The following is a 17066-nucleotide window of genomic DNA, read 5'->3' as shown; positions in this document are numbered from 1 at the left end:
AATATTTACACGTGCATTTGAGAAAACTGAGATTCCATCCTATACCGAACCCAACGGACCCTCTTCTGTCTCTTGAAAGGAAGAAAAAGAGCTCTGGAGGTTTCACGCTGCAGGCTTCACGCTATATACACCTGCTTTAAAGCCCTGTTCCATCTGGAGTGCCGTAAGTGTTTTAATTAAACTATTTTCATGGCATAATAGCAAGACAACAGAGCAGTAAAGTCAAATACAACCACGCAGCCTTCTCGCCTTTAAACATAATTCCTGCAAAGTCTACAGGTTGCTTTTTTACCCTGCGGCTTGGGCTTTTTCTCTGCCTGCATGGAGTACATTTTTCTCCTTCTTTCCCCTTTCGACTGCTCTCCAGCTAACAGCGGGACAACAACAGATTCAAAAGCCATTAGCGCGACAGGCAGCCTTCATGTGACGACGGTAAAAACCAACAAAGACCGACGTAGCTGGTTTGCCAGCAAGGTGCTGATTTAAGTGGAAATTCTGCAAACAGGGGAATATATTTATTCTCCCCATGAAGCTTAACAATACAGTTGAATTATTTCACTTAAAAAGGGAGTCTTTCATGCATATATTACTACGGCTAAAGCCTATTATATCCTTATAGCATACTTTTTTTGACTTATGTCTAAAACCACCTCCAGCTGCCTTTGCAATTTGCTTGATCTGCTTACTAACAACAATCAGTTGAAAACTCTACAGCTTTTTGTGCCTTCTATGTTTTTCTCCTAAGCATAAATTACTTTAGAAGAGCACTCTCTGTCTTAACTATGAGATTTTTCAAGCACAGGAGAATTAACCTCTTATCCAACATAGTGCGTGCTCTGTATTTATTTACGCCACTCATTACCAGTGCCACGCGGGGTAACAGGCAAACAAATTTCTTCAAAGCACTCACAAAAATTACAGCAGAATTTAAGCACTTCACCTACCAGAACAAAAAGCCTTTACAGTGTGTAGAATAGTGTGTTCTTCCCTTCCTGTTTCTCTGGGTCTGCCTTAACTTTTCTATCATTCCAATTTAGATGACAACATTCAGAGGACAGCTGAAAAGTTTTGGAAGGGTCCACTGGATGGACCTTCAAGAAACTCACGTAGTATGGCTGAATCATTTTGTTTAAGAGGACAAGGAGCAAAATTTGAGCAGTGCTACAAACACGGGATGTAATAGAAGCTATAAAGGAGAAATAGCGAAAAAATGTTGGACTTCCAGGCCACTAGATAGATTTTGTATCACTAATAGACCAACCCTGTTAGGATTTTATATATGGCATGAGTAGTGTTTGTATTAGCACCAGTCACTCCACAACAGTCCGAAAGATGGAAGGTTCTGGGGCTCAGCTGGGTGCTAAAGCAGCTGCTCTCAGCTCCTGAGACAACGGGCACAGCCTCAACCCCTTCGTGGGTCTGGCCCTCCTGCTCTCTTGCTCCACTCTCAGCAGTGGTAAGACATGATGGACCACCACCACCATCATCGCTCAAAGGAGAGCAGCGACTTCTTTGCCACCCAGGATCATTTCCAACTCTTCCTGAAACAACGCCATTTCTGCAGCCAGATACCAAACAGCCAACAATCAGCATTGACTTAGTAGTGTTGGGACCTGTCCTCAGGTGGGAAATGGTGTTCTCCAGAGAACCACATACCCAGCCAGGCTCCTGCAAGCAACCAACACCTGCAGAAATGCTACTTGGTTTCCCCTCTATAGGGCAGGACCAGACTTTTAACTTGCAAATTCGCATCCATTTTAGAGCTAAAACTGACTTTAATTAACACTTTTGCTGCACTACCAACAGTAAGCCATGTCCTCATCTTCAAGTCAAGGGTCTGTAAAAGCTTAATATGTTGTTATGCCTCCTATGGTCATCACTGCGGTTAAGTGTTTGCAGAACCTTCACCACATGTGATTTCAGCACCAAACTATACCCTCAACTGCTAATTGGGTCAAACTCTTACCAAATAACACTACCTGGAACTAAAACTTTCAGGAAATAAAATCTAAAATTAAACTGTTTGCACTGGCAAAATTTTCTCTGGACTCTTTTCCCTTTTTACATCAAATAAAAATAACCACTATTAATCCCAAACAAAGAATTATTAAAGTATCACCCTTATAAAATTCATGACCTTTGGACTTCTAGCAGTTTTTGCACACTTCCTAAAGTTTCCTTAAATTGTGAAACAACTCTCATTATGGGCTTTATTTGGTGAATTCTAAAACAAATTCAGCTATTAATTGCAGAGAGATTGTTTTGGATAAATAGCATAGATCCCGTGACAGTCCTTAAGCGGAAATCCATATAAATATGAGCACATTTTGATAGTTGTCTTCCAGCCTCAGGATTTTCCAATTCGTTGTCAGGAAGAGAAAATAAACAGGTAACTCTTGCAAGATAACCTGTGAAATAATCACAGCCTTAGCCACAGGAGTAAACATTAACTAAGGAGGAACTAAAGGTTTGTTTAGTTCTGGGTTGGAGACTTAAAACAATGCTTGACACATCTGGGAAAAACGCGACAGTGAATTGGTATTTTGCTATTCCCCTTTGGCTGAAGAATCGGGGAGTTTGAAGGTGTTTCTAGCCAGCAACTAGGAAAAAAAGGGCAGGATGACTTTCATTTACCTGTCAATGGATGTGGGGAAGGCATGATGAGATTTACTCTCTCCTGCTTGGTTGCCGTTCCCCCATCCCTGCACCTGTACGAGTCCCCTCACCATGAAATTCTGATAAAGAATGTATTTAATTGGAGATTTTCACTTACCGCTTACAAAATGCAAAAAGCCCCAGAGGCCACTAGGTGGTATATCAGTCCTTCACAGGATCAGAAGCCAGAGATAAGTAAAGATAGGAGAGAAGAGCAAGTAGGTTTAGGAAACTGTGTCAGGAATTTTCACTGCTGGCAAAAAAAAAATGGGTTGAGATGATAGAATCATAGAATAGTTTGGTTCGGAAGGGACCTTAAAGATCATGTAGCTCCAAACCCCAACAAACCACCTATCATGTTATCGGTGCCCGTAAATAATCTACGCTATGTCTGAATCAACCCCTTGGTTTTTCAGAAGGTAAACCAACAGTTTTTATGTATGAAAGCACGGTACGTCAGTGGCAGCAGCTGGAGTCAGGGCAAACTGCAGTAGAGCACACCAAGAAGGCACCGCCCAAGGCACAAACCAAAGCCCACAAAAAGCCAGATATTCCTCTACCACCTGATATTAAATCCAACACATTTTGAAGGTTATGTCAGATCTTTTTCTTCTAAAAAATGATCCTATAAACATATGTATGTATGTACATACAGAATTAAGTCTGGCTACAGAGTCTCATTTTTCTTTTCTTTCTTTCAAACCAGAGCGATCCATTAAAATATATTAGCAACCTTGATATTAGGTCTTTACAGCTGAAATTACCTAAAGGCAAGAGAAACAATACGGCACGGAGCAAAATATTAGTGACTTTGTGATAGAATGCCTATTCTCCATGGATTTGCCTTCCATTCCCTAAGACCAAATCCTCAGCGGCAATCGATCACAGAGGTTGACTCACTTGGGGCAGGGATGTCCTATGTTTTCTCCACATTTTTATGCCTAGAGCCGAAATTCATCCTAAACTACTACCAAACCATTTGTAGCATGACAGTGGCATGTAAAACAGCAGTTCGGTGTAAAACACGAGCAGAAAGCCCACGGGACACAACTGTCCTTCAGCAGCCCACGTGCAGACGCGGCAGGAACCTGAGACACGTGTACCCCACGTCGCGGTTATCAACAGCACCGCCAAGGCCACTCTCCTGCGCAGACACTGACTCATTGCCATTCTTACCAGATAAGAGAAAGGGCCAGCAGCTCTTCCTTGATTTGTCGCCACCACAAAACCACTGGAAATCTGGATTTTCCTACTTTTAGAAGCAGACACTTATTTTCTTCTTAGTTCTGCACGCAGCTGCCCTTGCTCATAGCAAGTCACAGACTGAAGAGGATTTTTATTGCCACAGGCTGCTATGAAGCAAGTGGAGTGATATGTAAATTGTGTAGCAAATAACCATACTTTAACTAAACTAACAGCCCAGAACAGCACCTACAGCTGGAGCTAACGGGAATAAGCTCAGAGGCTCACCGCATGCAGGCACTGACAGGGACTTCTCCATGTTTTCCTTAAACTTAACTACAGGATGCCTATTCTCCATGGATTTGCCTTCCATTCCCTAAGACCAAATCCTCAGCGGCGATCGATCACAGAGGTTGACTCACTTGGGGCAGGGATGTCCTATGTTTTCTTCACATTTTTATGCCTAGAGCCGGAATTCATCCTAAACTACTATCAAACCATTTGTAGCATGACAGTGGCACGTACAACGCAAAGCTGATCAACAATTCATTCACAAATGTCTTCTGTCCATATACTGAGAGCTTTAAGAAAACATTTTGGGTTAGGATTGCTGAAAAAACTCTTATGATAGACTGGCAGACACACCCTACCATAAAGCAAGACTGAAACTTGTTCAATTTTACAAGGAAATCATTTCTATCCCAAGGTTAATTACCTTTTTTGCAGCTCGATGGACTGATTCTGTGCCGGCCTGTCCTCAGGCCACAGGAAGGGCTGGTTCAGGTCCAGCAGGCTTTGTCCTCCTCACCTGAGGGGGATCTAATGGCTCAGAGGCACTTAGTATTAATGTCCTGCAAGATGTGTGTTTGTGCATCCAGGAGAAATCTCACGATTCATTAAATCCCCATTTACTGAGCCCATACATCACAGCATTTAGCACCTTGTTCTACCTTGAGGAAGGGCTTTATCACCTCTGGGAGGCTTGAGCTCGCCCAGGCTTTCCAGGGAGCAGCACGTGGCTGCCCAGGACTGGATTATAACGCTGGGTTAAAAACCATCAGTCTACAGCAGTGAGAGAGGTGGTGGTGGTAATGCAAACACCAAAATAGTTAGGATGCCACTTGAGCACCGTTTCTTCCTTCTATTGGGAGAAGAAGGATTTTTTTATAATTATTTTCCTTTTTCCTAAATTAGAATCATAGAATAGTTTGGGTTGGAAGGGACCTTAAAGATCATCCAGTTCAAACCCCGCTGCCATGGCTGGGGGGGTTTGTGTTTACTCGGCAAAAGAGCATCACTTGGATATCACCTGTAGACTCATGAGACAAAAGTTTTCTGTTTTGCAAGAGTTTATCTCAGTGTCCTGCCACGATCGAACCAGGAAAATATTAGGAAGGCTGTTTCCCGCTGTGATGGGCTGCCATCAGAAAGCTGTGATGCAGATGCATCCATTAAGTCAACGCATTTTTGCCAAGTGCATCTTACAACATCACTGGCAATTATGAGAAGACAATTCCATGATGTCAAATTTTTCAATCTGACATTTATTACATTACACAACACAGCAGCAAAGTTGGCTTTTGTCACATTGTAGGCAATCAATGTTGAAACTTTGCATTCAAGTGATGTGCTGAAACTTTACCAAAGTGAGTTTCTTCAGGCGGCTCAGCTACAGGGCTCCGACTGCTCACTCTAATTTGAAAGGAAACCAAATTTAAAATAGCAAATTCTCCTCAGGTCTACACACAAGGTTCGAACTAGCAGCTATTTTGTGCACAATTCTCATGTTTTTCCAACTTAGCCACCAGAGAGCTTTGGCCTCACCCTTCCAGCCACCTGCAAGGAAGGAGCCACTGGGTTTACAGCTTTTTTTGTGTTCCTCCCTTCTTTTAATTCCTGTTTAAGAAATAAAACCATGGCTGGTAGATGCTGTTTGGATGACACAAAGGCTCTCTGCTGACCAGATTAGAGCAGGTGATGCCACAGCCTCAGCAGCTCATCCATGGAGCTGGAAACAGTAACGAATCTATGGGGACGGCTGTTTCCAGGGTGGCCACACGGCTAACGCACCGGCCAGATGCTTTTCTTTTACCTTTGGTATATTCATAGAATCATAAAGTCATAGAATAGTTGGGGTTGGAAGAAACTTAAAAGCCCATCCAGTTCCAACCCCCCACCATGGGCAGGGACACCTCCCACTGGATCAGGATGTCCAAGGCCCATTCAACCTGGCCTGGAACACCTCCAGGGATGGGGCAGCCACAGCTTCCCTGGGCAACCTGGGCCAGGGCCTCACCACCCTCATGGTGAAGAAATTCCTCCTTCTGTCCAGTCTAAATCTGCCCCTCTCCAGTTTATACCCATTCCCCCTCATTCTGTCACCACAAGCCTTTGTGAACAGCCCCTCCCCAGCTTTCTTGGAGCCCCTTCAGGTACTGGAAGGTCATTACATGCCGTACTGAAAGCAAGTTGCAAAACATTGAGACTTCCAGTGAACCAGAAACCATTTTTGTGGTTCTTTTTCACCATGGCCACATACGGAGCCGCTTGGCTACCAGGTGGCTGCCTGGGCTTTCATCGCACCAGCCCACATCCCGCTGCTGGACCTTCTGGCTTTGCGTGACAAAGCTGTGTGGAACTAACCCAGAACAAGGTGACACTGGCCTGGGGAACAGCACCGTGGCGGATGTCAAGTGCCCACCTCCTCTCACGCAGTGCATCTGAGCAGGCAGTGGGAATGCAGGACGGGCAGGGAAGCAAGCTGAATTTTAAGCTGTTCTTCTGTGGAATAAAGAAAAATAGCTATGACCTTTTGCTATTTCTATTTTTCATATTTGATATTGTGACCATTTATCATATTTGATAATGTGACCCACTATTTCCCTCATCTCCTTTACCGCTGGATGCAACCATTACCCACTACTGCTTTAATGAAGCCTATGAATTACAGGCATCTCACTAATCTCAGCATTGTTTCCACATCTTTCAGAAATGCTATGGAGGAGTGATGAGGAAAATAGAAGTCCTTCTTCTCAGGGAACCCAGATCATATGCTGTTGAACAGTTTCTGTTCCTCGCTGCCAACGCCCTCAGCCACACAGTTCCTGCATCCCTCGTGCTGCCGTTGTTGGCAAACACCACTCACTTGGCACAGCACTGCAGACCAAGGAAGAAACAGTTTGGGCTCAAAAAGAAAATACAAATAAAAGAAGAAAAGGAAGTGACCAATAAAGTCACTGTGAGGACTTCAGGTGCCAAGTGATTTTCTCATTAATTTTCCAGCAAGCCTTTCTCCCACGCTGCCAGGAAAAAGAGCAAGAAAAGGCACACGGGGCATGCAATAACAGCAAAAGGTCTACGGTTCAGTGGGTTATTGAAATCTGCTCTAAAGCAGCTTGAAAGAAATTTCTCCACCTAAAGGGAGAGGAAATGTAGCTTTCAACAAGATGTTAAAAGAGTTAACCAGCATCACTAAATTTTGGACTGCTGCAAGGTAAAACAGTTCAAAATGGAAAGAGGTTACTGGAGGTAAAACTACTTAATTGGTGGTTTTCAACAGCTTTATTAGGCAAAAGGGAAAATGCTAAACCCTGCGCAGGCTGTTGGGCCATGGGTTCCTCGCAGATCCCATCTTCAGCTGCACCGGGATGGCAGAAACAAACCCCGGAGGCTGCCCACGGCACGTATCCTGCCACGGTCACTCCAACGGGGTTTGTCACCCACTGATTCAGACCTTGTCTCAGTTTCTGCTCCCGCTGCAGTCGCTCATCCCACCCTGGCATCACGGGCAAACAAGGTCACAGCTCTTCCCTGCTACTGCCTGCGGCATCTCGGGTGAAAACAAGAGCCCTGGGGCTACAGCCAGCCAGACGGACTTTCATATCCGCATCTGCCAGCACGCAGATACTATCTCAGTTGACAGCTCACATGAATTAGTGTCATAAACAGTATTTGACTGTAACATATAAACGTCCTGTAGCAAATCCCCAGGGTTTAGTGAAACAGGGCCAGACGGACGGATTTGTATTAAAACCACAGCTGCAAAGCATCACTGCTTCTATTTCCCAAACACACCAGCAAAATACTTGCCTCGATTTCTTTTAATGTCATGGCGTTAATTCTGGTTTGTATTTTCCAGAACACACCCTAAACAATGTGTGGGCAACAAACTGTAACGCGTTTAGCACGAGCTGGATGTGCAACGTGACTCCCGTGTTACCTCCTCATCCTAAGGATCTGCCTTACCGAGAGGAGAGCTTCCATCTCCCGGGCAGAGCAGGCGCTGGTCCCAGCCGTCTCCTCCCATGGCCCTGTCCAGTGAGCTGGGAAAGGAGCAGATAAGAAGCTAAATTAGAAAGCGCTAACAAAGGAACTGCATAACTTGCAGTTTGTTTTGCAGTAGAGGAGTTATAGTTTCACATCTGAGTGAGAACGGAGCTGCCTGTTTTACTCCGCTCACTTGCACCTTGTCTAAAAAACTACATCTGGCTGAGGATTAGAGGGAAACAGGCCAAAACCACCCCAAATCACTCAGGTTTCTGCTTCTAGCTTGGCCACAGCCCCCAAGGAGCCTCAAAGAGCATTATTCTGATTAAAGGCAAAATATTTTTGAACTATAAAGTTGGGTCAACTCGATTCTCTATGGTTTTCCTTGCAGGTCTTGGGAAGACCTCAGGAACAGGCTCATGACTCCGGTTGCAGACGGAGCCACAGGGAAGCCCCGGGCACTGGGTGGTCCCCTCTGCAGACATCGGACATCCCTCCTGCCCCAGTGCCCCCGTTGCAGCTAAGGTTTGCCTTTTGGCACCCCAGTTGCCCACATTTCTTTCTCAGATTCAGCTGAATTTGTGGCAGCCTGGGGTCCAGGTTTTTCCTCCCGTGCTGCCATCTCCCGTAGCTCACAGCTGACTGCTCTGGGACTTCTATTCCCACATAGCTCCTGGCAAAAGCTAAAGAGAAGAGAAGTCTTTTGGTTTGGCCGTTGGTCCCCGATTTCTGCTTAAGCCAAGTTTGGTTGCCCCGGCACTCAAGGGTTATACAGTCATATAAGGAATTCCTGTTCCTATTGTATCAAATACTGGATTTTTTTGGTCAGTCTAAAGGTTAACAAGTTGCTCGGACCACTTTAGTGCCACACCGCCTGTTGTTCGCCTGCCAAATAGTCTCATGTTCTTGTTGCCACGGGGAATTCCTTGCCTGTGAACTCTGACAGTCTTTCCCTTTTACCTAGCGTGAGAACGGGTGTGTATATAACTCAATTGCATGAGTCACATCAATACACAAATCAAGGCCGTATGAGAAGTGCAAAAGCAGTAAGAGTGATGGGTGAATTTACAGCTTCAGGAAACATCTACATGCTTTTGCTTTGAGTGAGCAGCAGAGCAGACACGTGTTATGTAAATGCACGCGGTTGCACAACTCGCTCCTCACTGTTAGGGACCTCGCGTCCATCTGGGTGTCCAGAGCAGCTCTCCCCAAAACCAAGCTGTTCGGGGCTCTCTGTGGGTGATCCAGGCTGCGTTAAAGAGAACACTACAGCCCATTGACACCAACCTCTCAAGGTTCACCCCACAGACAAAACATGCCGGGTCAGACCAGAAAGCATGATCTTTCTGGCCTCGGTTTCCCTGCCAAAATGCATTTTCTTCTGGCTGATGCAAACACTCTTGAGGTCAAAGCTCTTGTACTCCTATGCTTCCCGGGTCAATAGGATTTTATTCTGAGCGTTTGTTTCCACTACGAAAGAGTAAAGGCAAGAAGAGAAATCAGATGTCTGCCTCGCAGCTGGAGACAGCCCCAAGTTCCTATGGGAACGCATTGTGACCTTCTTAGGCTAAGGAAGAAATATGTGCATTCTTGGTTTCACATCAATCAGGAGTGGAAGAGATTCTTCATCGCATTATTATTCTCCTTTGGTGCAACTTTTAACACAATGTGTAACTCATAACTCTTAGCATTCTGCTCTGCAGCTGAACTGAAATAAGATTTCAATTTCTAACTTTCTGATCACACTAAGATGGGTTTTTCCGTTTGAAGTTTATGGACAGAGAATTAAAAAGTGGGTTTTCGTTCAAGACTGCAGTGAAACTTCAGCCGTGAACTCACCAATGAGCTTCTGAGAAGCCCAAGACACTTCAAATATTTGAAAAAAAGGGTTACTTTATGACGAATTTGATGTTATCAGAGAAAAAGGGGCTCTTGCTATGCCTAACGGAGTGCCTGCTCCAAAAGGAGATGCGCACTGGTGTCTACAGCAGCATAAGGTCTCTGCAGTGTTGGTTTGAGAACCGGGGCACATGGTTTACACGTGCACATCCATTGCGTCCTGGGCACTTGTTCATCCCCCTGTACACATATCAGACCCCACGACTGTGATGCCTTTAACCTTTTACTCGTAGACCTATCGGTTGTAGCTGACTCAGCCTTATTCATCAGACAGTAATGGTAGAAAAATACCAACGTGCTTTCCATAGGAATGGTGCCCTGCACTCAGAATCAGAGAATAGTTTGGGTTGGAAAGGACGTTAAAGACCATCCAGTTCCAACCCCTCTGCCATGGGCAGGGACACCTCCCACTGGCTCAGGCTGCCCAAGGCCCATCCAACCTGGCCTGGAACACCTCCAGGGATGGGGCAGCCACAGCTTCCCTGGGCAACCTGGGCCAGGGCCTCACCACTCTCATGGTGAAGAAATTCCTCCTTATACCCAGTCTCAGTCTGCCCCTCTCCAGTTTATCCCCATTGCCCCTCATCCTGTCCCCACAGGCCTTTGTGAACAGCCCCTCCCCAGTATTTTGGCGTACCTGCAAACGAGGCTGCTCCGGCCTCAGCAACACGCCGGCAGCCATTGGATCTGAACGGGTTCGGAGGAGCTTCCCTCACTGATCTGCTTTTTAAGAAAAAAAAAATTTAGATGAGATTTAGATGAGACATTAGGCAGAAATGTTTCCTGTGAGGGTGGTGAAGCCCTGGCCCAGGTTGCCCAGAGAAGCTGTGGCTGCCCCATCCCTGGAGGAGTTCAAGGTTGGATGGGGCTTGGAGCCCCTGATCCAGTGGGAGGTGTCCCTGCCCATGGCAGCGGGTGGGACTGGATGGGCTTTGAGGTCCTTTCCAATCCAAATCATTCTGTGGTTCTACGAAACCCAAGATTAAAGGTAACAGGGCCCCAACATCCCGTTGTCATTCCGTAGGAGCTCTTAACAGGAGAGCACAGAACATCCAGCAGAGCGCTGATAACAGTATCAGCAGAAATAAACACAGATTGATGTGCTGTCCCCATACTGAACTGCCCCAAAAATTGAATTTTTCACATATAAACCAAAAAGACAGAATAATGAGCAAAACCTCACTTGCGCGCTCCCTCTCCCAGTGGGCTCCACATGGCATTAGGCTCTTCCGCACCTCTTCAAATAGTGAAAGTAACACAAATGATCAAAATAAACTGAGTGAAAATGGCAGGTGCCAAATAGAGTTGTTTTATTTCTTATTGTCTGACAACGCTGTGATAATATAAACTGTATAAAGCATGATGAAACACTCCCATAAAACAGCGGAGGTACATATTGTAAAATAAAAAATAAAAATATGTTAACAGAAGGAAATAAAAACACTAAAAAGAGAATACGACAATAAAATAACAGTACCAGTTTCCTCCTGTATTCCAAAATTTATTGAAAATATTTAAATTATGCAGCACTAAGATAAGTTACTTTTATTTTCTCTCTTGATTTTAAACATGCACTAACTCAAACAGAAATAAAACCTATTGATCAATACCAAAAACATTATTAATCACATAATATTGCATGTAGATTTAAGGAAGGATGATGCAGTAGCTGTTAAAAGAAATGCGTTATAATTACTTCTCTTCCCATGGACTTACAGATTTTAGCAATTAAAACCAACTCAATAATTCACAATAAAAGGAACAGCCACCAAATTAGCAATAAACTCTGATAAATGAGCTGTTATTGTAGAAACTGTCCAAAAAAAAACCATTCAATAAAAGATCACCTCCGCTTCCTACAGCCCCCGCACAAAGCGACGGCACTCACCACGGCCCCTGGGTCCGCTGGTACCTGACAGCTCCACTGGAAAGGAAGGGGGTGAGATCGGAACCCTAGCGACAGCCAAAGTCCTAACATTGAAATTCCACTTACAGCTCCTTCTGACCACGGTTCTGCAACTCTTCCTACTGAGAATACGCTCTGTAGATTGAGACGAGAGCCTAAAAAGAGAAGTTTTCCTGTGCGGGTGGTGAGGCCCTGGCCCAGGTTGCCCAGAGAAGTCGTGGCTGCCCCATCCCTGGAGGGGTTCAAAGCCAGGTTGGATGGGGATTTGAGCAACCGGATCCAGTGGGAGGTGACCCCAAGGCAAGGGGTTGGAATTGGATGGGCTTTGAGGTCCCTTCCAACCCAAACCATTCTACGATATGACTCTATGATGATATTGCCAGTGGAAGGAGTGCTTTGCTCCTCTGCCTGCCTTGGTGCCCGCAGGGCAGCCAGCGACGCGTTTTCCCCTCTCCCCTCCACAAACACGGTTATATTCTTTTTCACTGTTTCAGAGTCAACAATCTCACCTTGAACTGAACTACTAAGCCCCTCCAATCCCCTCCGAGCTCCAGATGAAAGCAGCTAAGGAATAACAGCCACCAGGTGCATTTGCTGAGGGTTCATCCCACAAACTTAAAACTTAACAGGAAGAAGCCAGCGCAGCGCCCCGAACGCTGCTCAGTCCTGCACGTTGTGCATGGCCACCAGTGACCTTCTGCCCTTTCCCGTGCCACACACGTAATTCCAAAGAGGGGGGAAGGTTTTGGAGGTGTGACTGCATTTTTCTATCCATGTGCCAAGTTATTTTAAGGGACACAATTCATGCAAAAAAGCAAAACTGGAAATAAACACAGCCTGCTGATAGAGTTCTGCTAACGCCAGTACAGCTGATGGTTACCAGTGAGCAAATCCATCCCAGTATAAGAAACCAACCTGACCAGAGCAGATAAGCAGCCAAGCAACTTCACATCCTAAGGAGCCACTGCTGTCTGGCAGCGGTTTGGAATTACCGATTTCTCCAACCAAAGTGAAGGGCAATCTTCTCACTGAGACAAAGCAGAGTGGAATCTGGCCTGATCCCAGGGCCATGCATCGTTTCTGCTATTAAAGTTTTATTCTACCATGTTTCTAATTCCATCTTGCATTTGAAGATATGCCTGGGTTATATCAACTAAAAATCAGGCAATTGCCCCACAAGGAGACACCAATTCTGTAAGAAAAAGAAAGACACTGACCCCAATGACCATTATTAAAATAAACCCATTCCATAGGTTTTAAAATAAAGATATCGGCGTACTGAAATGTTTCCAATGTTTTAAAAACGTACAAAATCATATCTAAATGTGAAAATCCGTAAGAAAGTGTTTTCAGGAGTTGTGCACGGCCCCGTTCAGGAGCAGCGACGCTCCAATAATGTCTGTTGACTCCAGTTATACAGAACCACCTTCTTGAAGGAGTAGGACCTACGATGCGTCCTCTATGTGTGGTTGTTGTTAAGATTGTTCTTATTAAAGAACCTCCTTGCTTCAACACTGCTGAGGGACACAGAGCAGCGAGAGGGGTTCTCTTTTCTGTATTCAATGCTTTCCATCATGGCTTGCTTGATCACCTGGGAAACAGCAAAAAAGGTGTCGTTCAGGGAAATAAATAACATTTTAGTGATTTATTAACCGATAGAAAAGCCCCCTTCAGATGTTAATGACTGCTGCTCCTGATTTTATCACTGCTCCATCATTGAACAAAGTGATTGCTGAGTGTTATTAAATATAAATACTATTTTTGTGACTGTATAAAACAATGATATCAATGTTGGTAGTAAAGATACGACAGGATACCACCAACAGCAAAGAAGTCACACAAGAATACATCACTTAAACCAAATCCCAATGAAATCTGAAGGATAAATCAAAATCCTAAGAAAATCCATACTAACAGTATACAGAAAATAATTATCTTGAGAAAGAGTAAATCCTCACTTTTGCTTCCTTTATGCTGAAGTAATAAGATTTGTTCTTTACTGTGAAAAAAAAAAATCCTTTCTTTATCTGGGATGAGCATTTGCACTTGTGAATACAGCGAGTCACTCTATGGACGCTGGGATCACAGTCTTGTGTTACAGCTACGATCAAGTTCAAAGAACTATTACAGAGATAAAGACATTTCCAGAGATCTTAACATAAAAAAAAAAAAATCCGTTTTCCTTTTTTTTTCCAGTTATAAAATCAGCAGACAAAGACCTGAGTAGAAAATCCTGCCCATAGTGGCCGCATCCCTTGCAGACACCCTTGCTCAGTCACCCTGCAGGACTCTGCGTGGCCAAACAACAAAACCAATAGAGGAATCAAATAAAAAACATGAATTTGAGTGGATCCTAAGAAGCACGGGCTCAAACATTGTGAAAACCACACTTGGTACATTCCAGTAGTTCTTGGAAGATGGCCACATTATCACATCAATCTTCTTAGTCCCAGAAATACTGTAAAGGCTTTCCCCCCACCACCGGAAAGCACCTCTGGCCTTTTAAGCCGTGTATTTGCTTAGCGGCTAATTATTAGAGGGACATAGATGGTAACACCTGCTACAACACTGCTACTTCCATACTTCAGAAAACCAAGAGAAAAGAATAAACTCTCTTCACTGAATTCTCACCGTGTGCCTCACTCGGTTCTCTTCAGGTAACTCCAGCCTCTGCGCTACCTACAGAGACCAGACTCTTCTTTCCTTCCCAGGCTGGAAGGATGCAAGATGACCACTCCAGTTTGCACCTGCTTCTACACAATCTCATGAAGAACTTACCTAAAGCACACTTCAGCCCTCATTAAAATAAAGCCTGTTTTTTTCCGCTGAGTTTAATGGCTTCTCACCCAGCCTCAATTTTGACAGCAGCAAGGAGCGCAACTAAATGCAAGAAGCGCTTTGTATGTCGTAACGACCGGGCAAACACGGAAAGAAAGCCCTGCACCTTCTGTACGACAGAGGCAGGGTTTATCCGCATCACCTCCTTTCCCATTCAACAATCTAGGCCCTGTAAGCCCCCTCCACAAGGGCATACATACGTCTATATTATTGAGGGTGTTGAATTCCATGAGATCGTGAAGCCTCTTGAAAGCCTCGTTGGGATACTGGAAGTTGAAGGTAGAGAACGGTGTATTTGGGTCATCAAAAATGTCAAAGTCTGCAAAATCCTTCTCCTCCTGTGTTTCTCTTGGAACACCTGCATGCAGAACAAATACAAAAATACAATCTAAATGTTAGCTCCGAAGACTCACCATCTTATTCCTTAATGGCTCTTCTGAAATCCCTAACAACAAGAGACAGTCTTATGATTTATTCCAGAGACAAAACATTTCTCATACATAACCAGCGGCAGATTTAGCATCAGAAACTATGCTGACCTGGAGCTTTGTACTTTCGGAAGTTGATGTTGGCCAAAACAAAATGAATAATAGTTGGGCAGTCTTTCTCCGAGGAGGTATCCTTTGGTTTGAAAACATAGCACTCCTTCATGCCCTCTCGATCAAAGACATGCGGGTCTATCTTCGGGAAAGGAAGTTTGTTCATTTTGGCCCATTTTTCGGCGAGTAAAATTTCCTGCAAAGGTAGCAAAGACTCAGGTGCATAAAAGCATCCAGCGTAAAGTGATTTTACATAGAGGTGCCGAGGTCAAGTCGGTTCCTAGCAGCAGTTTTATTAACACAGATGGCAGAAGGACTATCAAGTCAATCTTGTCTAGATGACCAAACCAAGCACCAAACTCAGCCTGCCCAACCTTCACCACCTGCGATGATTCACAGGAAGGAAAGAGCTGCTCTGTCACATAAATCTTTGGGTGAACTTACAGAGCTGACAGCTAGAAAAAACCATCCATAATTTTCCTCGCAAACTGAGTATCGGTGCTATGGAAAACATTGAGAGTTAATAAACACCAGTCCACGCGTTGTTATGTTCAGAGTCATCGCACAGCGCAGACCAGCATTTGAAAGCATGCGAAGTGAGGAAATAAGTCTGGAAAACAGGTTTTTTCTTCCTTGTAACAACTCAGTAAACAAAATAATTTGTAAATAATGACTCAATAGCGTGTAATGAGGGTGTGTGAGAAGAAAGGTCAACATCCTTAATCTTGGGTTTGAATTAAATGGGACTTTTCTTTAGGCAACTGTTTTGGATACACAAGTGATTAAAAGCTAGCGGGTGTAAAATGATAAAACAAGAGCAGAGCCATTGCCTTCAGCCGGCTGATTTCCCTGTGTGTTGGAGTCATAGAAGTGTATTAGAGTGCTCCCAGAGATACCGGGCAACTACGGAACCGGCAAATACTCCTTGTAACGCAAGCAGAACCAATGGGTAAACAGAACTGGTTTCTGTCCTTTAGGCCATCCAGCCTCCGCTTGTGGACTTCGCCTGTGCCTCCACTGGAGGTGCATCACTTTTCTATTACACACACATTTGCGCTTCGGAAATAATGAACCATTCTCTTTAACGTGACTACATGAAAACCCAATGCGCCATTTAATTTTCCCACCGTTTTTTTCTTGCATAAAAGGTTTCTGCCTTTTTGAAATAGGAGTTTACAGAAAAACCTTCAGGACACCACTTGACTTCCAATCCACGTCTCCATCTTACGTTATGCCCCCCAAAAGGGAACAGAAGAGTGCAGCTGATGGAGACAGAAAGCTCAGTGCATAAGCTAAGAGTAATAAAGGGGACTACACACAGCCTTGTGTGCAGCCTCTGCGTGCAGAACGCAGCACAGACGGAGGAAAAAGGTTTCCCAGGAGATGGCAGTGCTGTGTCCGCAAATTTCGCTGGCAGGAGGAATACTCAGAACAAAAAGGGAGCCAAATTCTGAAACACAGAAAACTAAAGAAAGAGGTTCAGTCAATTAAGGAAAAATGAAGGATCTCAGCACTCGTACGAGTCTTCCCAGTGCTCTGCTCTTCCAAGTAGTCCCCAAGAGATCGAGAGATAACAGAAGCCACTCCCCTTTGTATTCTCCTGAAGGTTTTCTTTGCATTTGATGACACTGATCTCAAGTCAATTTTGTTACTGCTGTTATTTTCTAATGTAGTTTTGAGGTTTTGTCAGCTGATGGCAAAAGGAAGGAAAAAACACTCTCTTCTAACTGCAATGTCTCTGCAAAGCAGCAAATAGCACCAGTCATTTCTCAAAGAGGCAC

General features: G+C 44.5%; 1 protein-coding gene across 5 annotated transcripts in view; it reads right to left on the bottom strand.

The window, feature by feature from the left end:
* Positions 1-11432: 11432 nt before the first annotated feature.
* The window catches only part of PLA2G4A (phospholipase A2 group IVA), a 225138-nt gene continuing 219504 nt past the window's right edge, over positions 11433-17066 (bottom strand). For all 5 annotated transcript variants that reach the window (XM_054073588.1, XM_054073589.1, XM_054073590.1 and 2 more), the window contains 3 exons: positions 15286-15481; positions 14947-15104; positions 11433-13499 (listed from right to left, as the gene is read on the bottom strand). In XM_054073588.1, the coding sequence (XP_053929563.1) occupies positions 13368-13499; positions 14947-15104; positions 15286-15481 (486 nt within the window). In that variant the 3' untranslated portion in view covers positions 11433-13367. The remainder of the gene's footprint in view (positions 13500-14946; positions 15105-15285; positions 15482-17066) is intronic.

This window comes from Cuculus canorus, chromosome 8, assembly GCF_017976375.1.
Source record: "Cuculus canorus isolate bCucCan1 chromosome 8, bCucCan1.pri, whole genome shotgun sequence".
NCBI classification, from domain to species: domain Eukaryota; kingdom Metazoa; phylum Chordata; class Aves; order Cuculiformes; family Cuculidae; genus Cuculus; species Cuculus canorus.
This window is presented reverse-complemented; position numbering and strand designations above follow the sequence as displayed.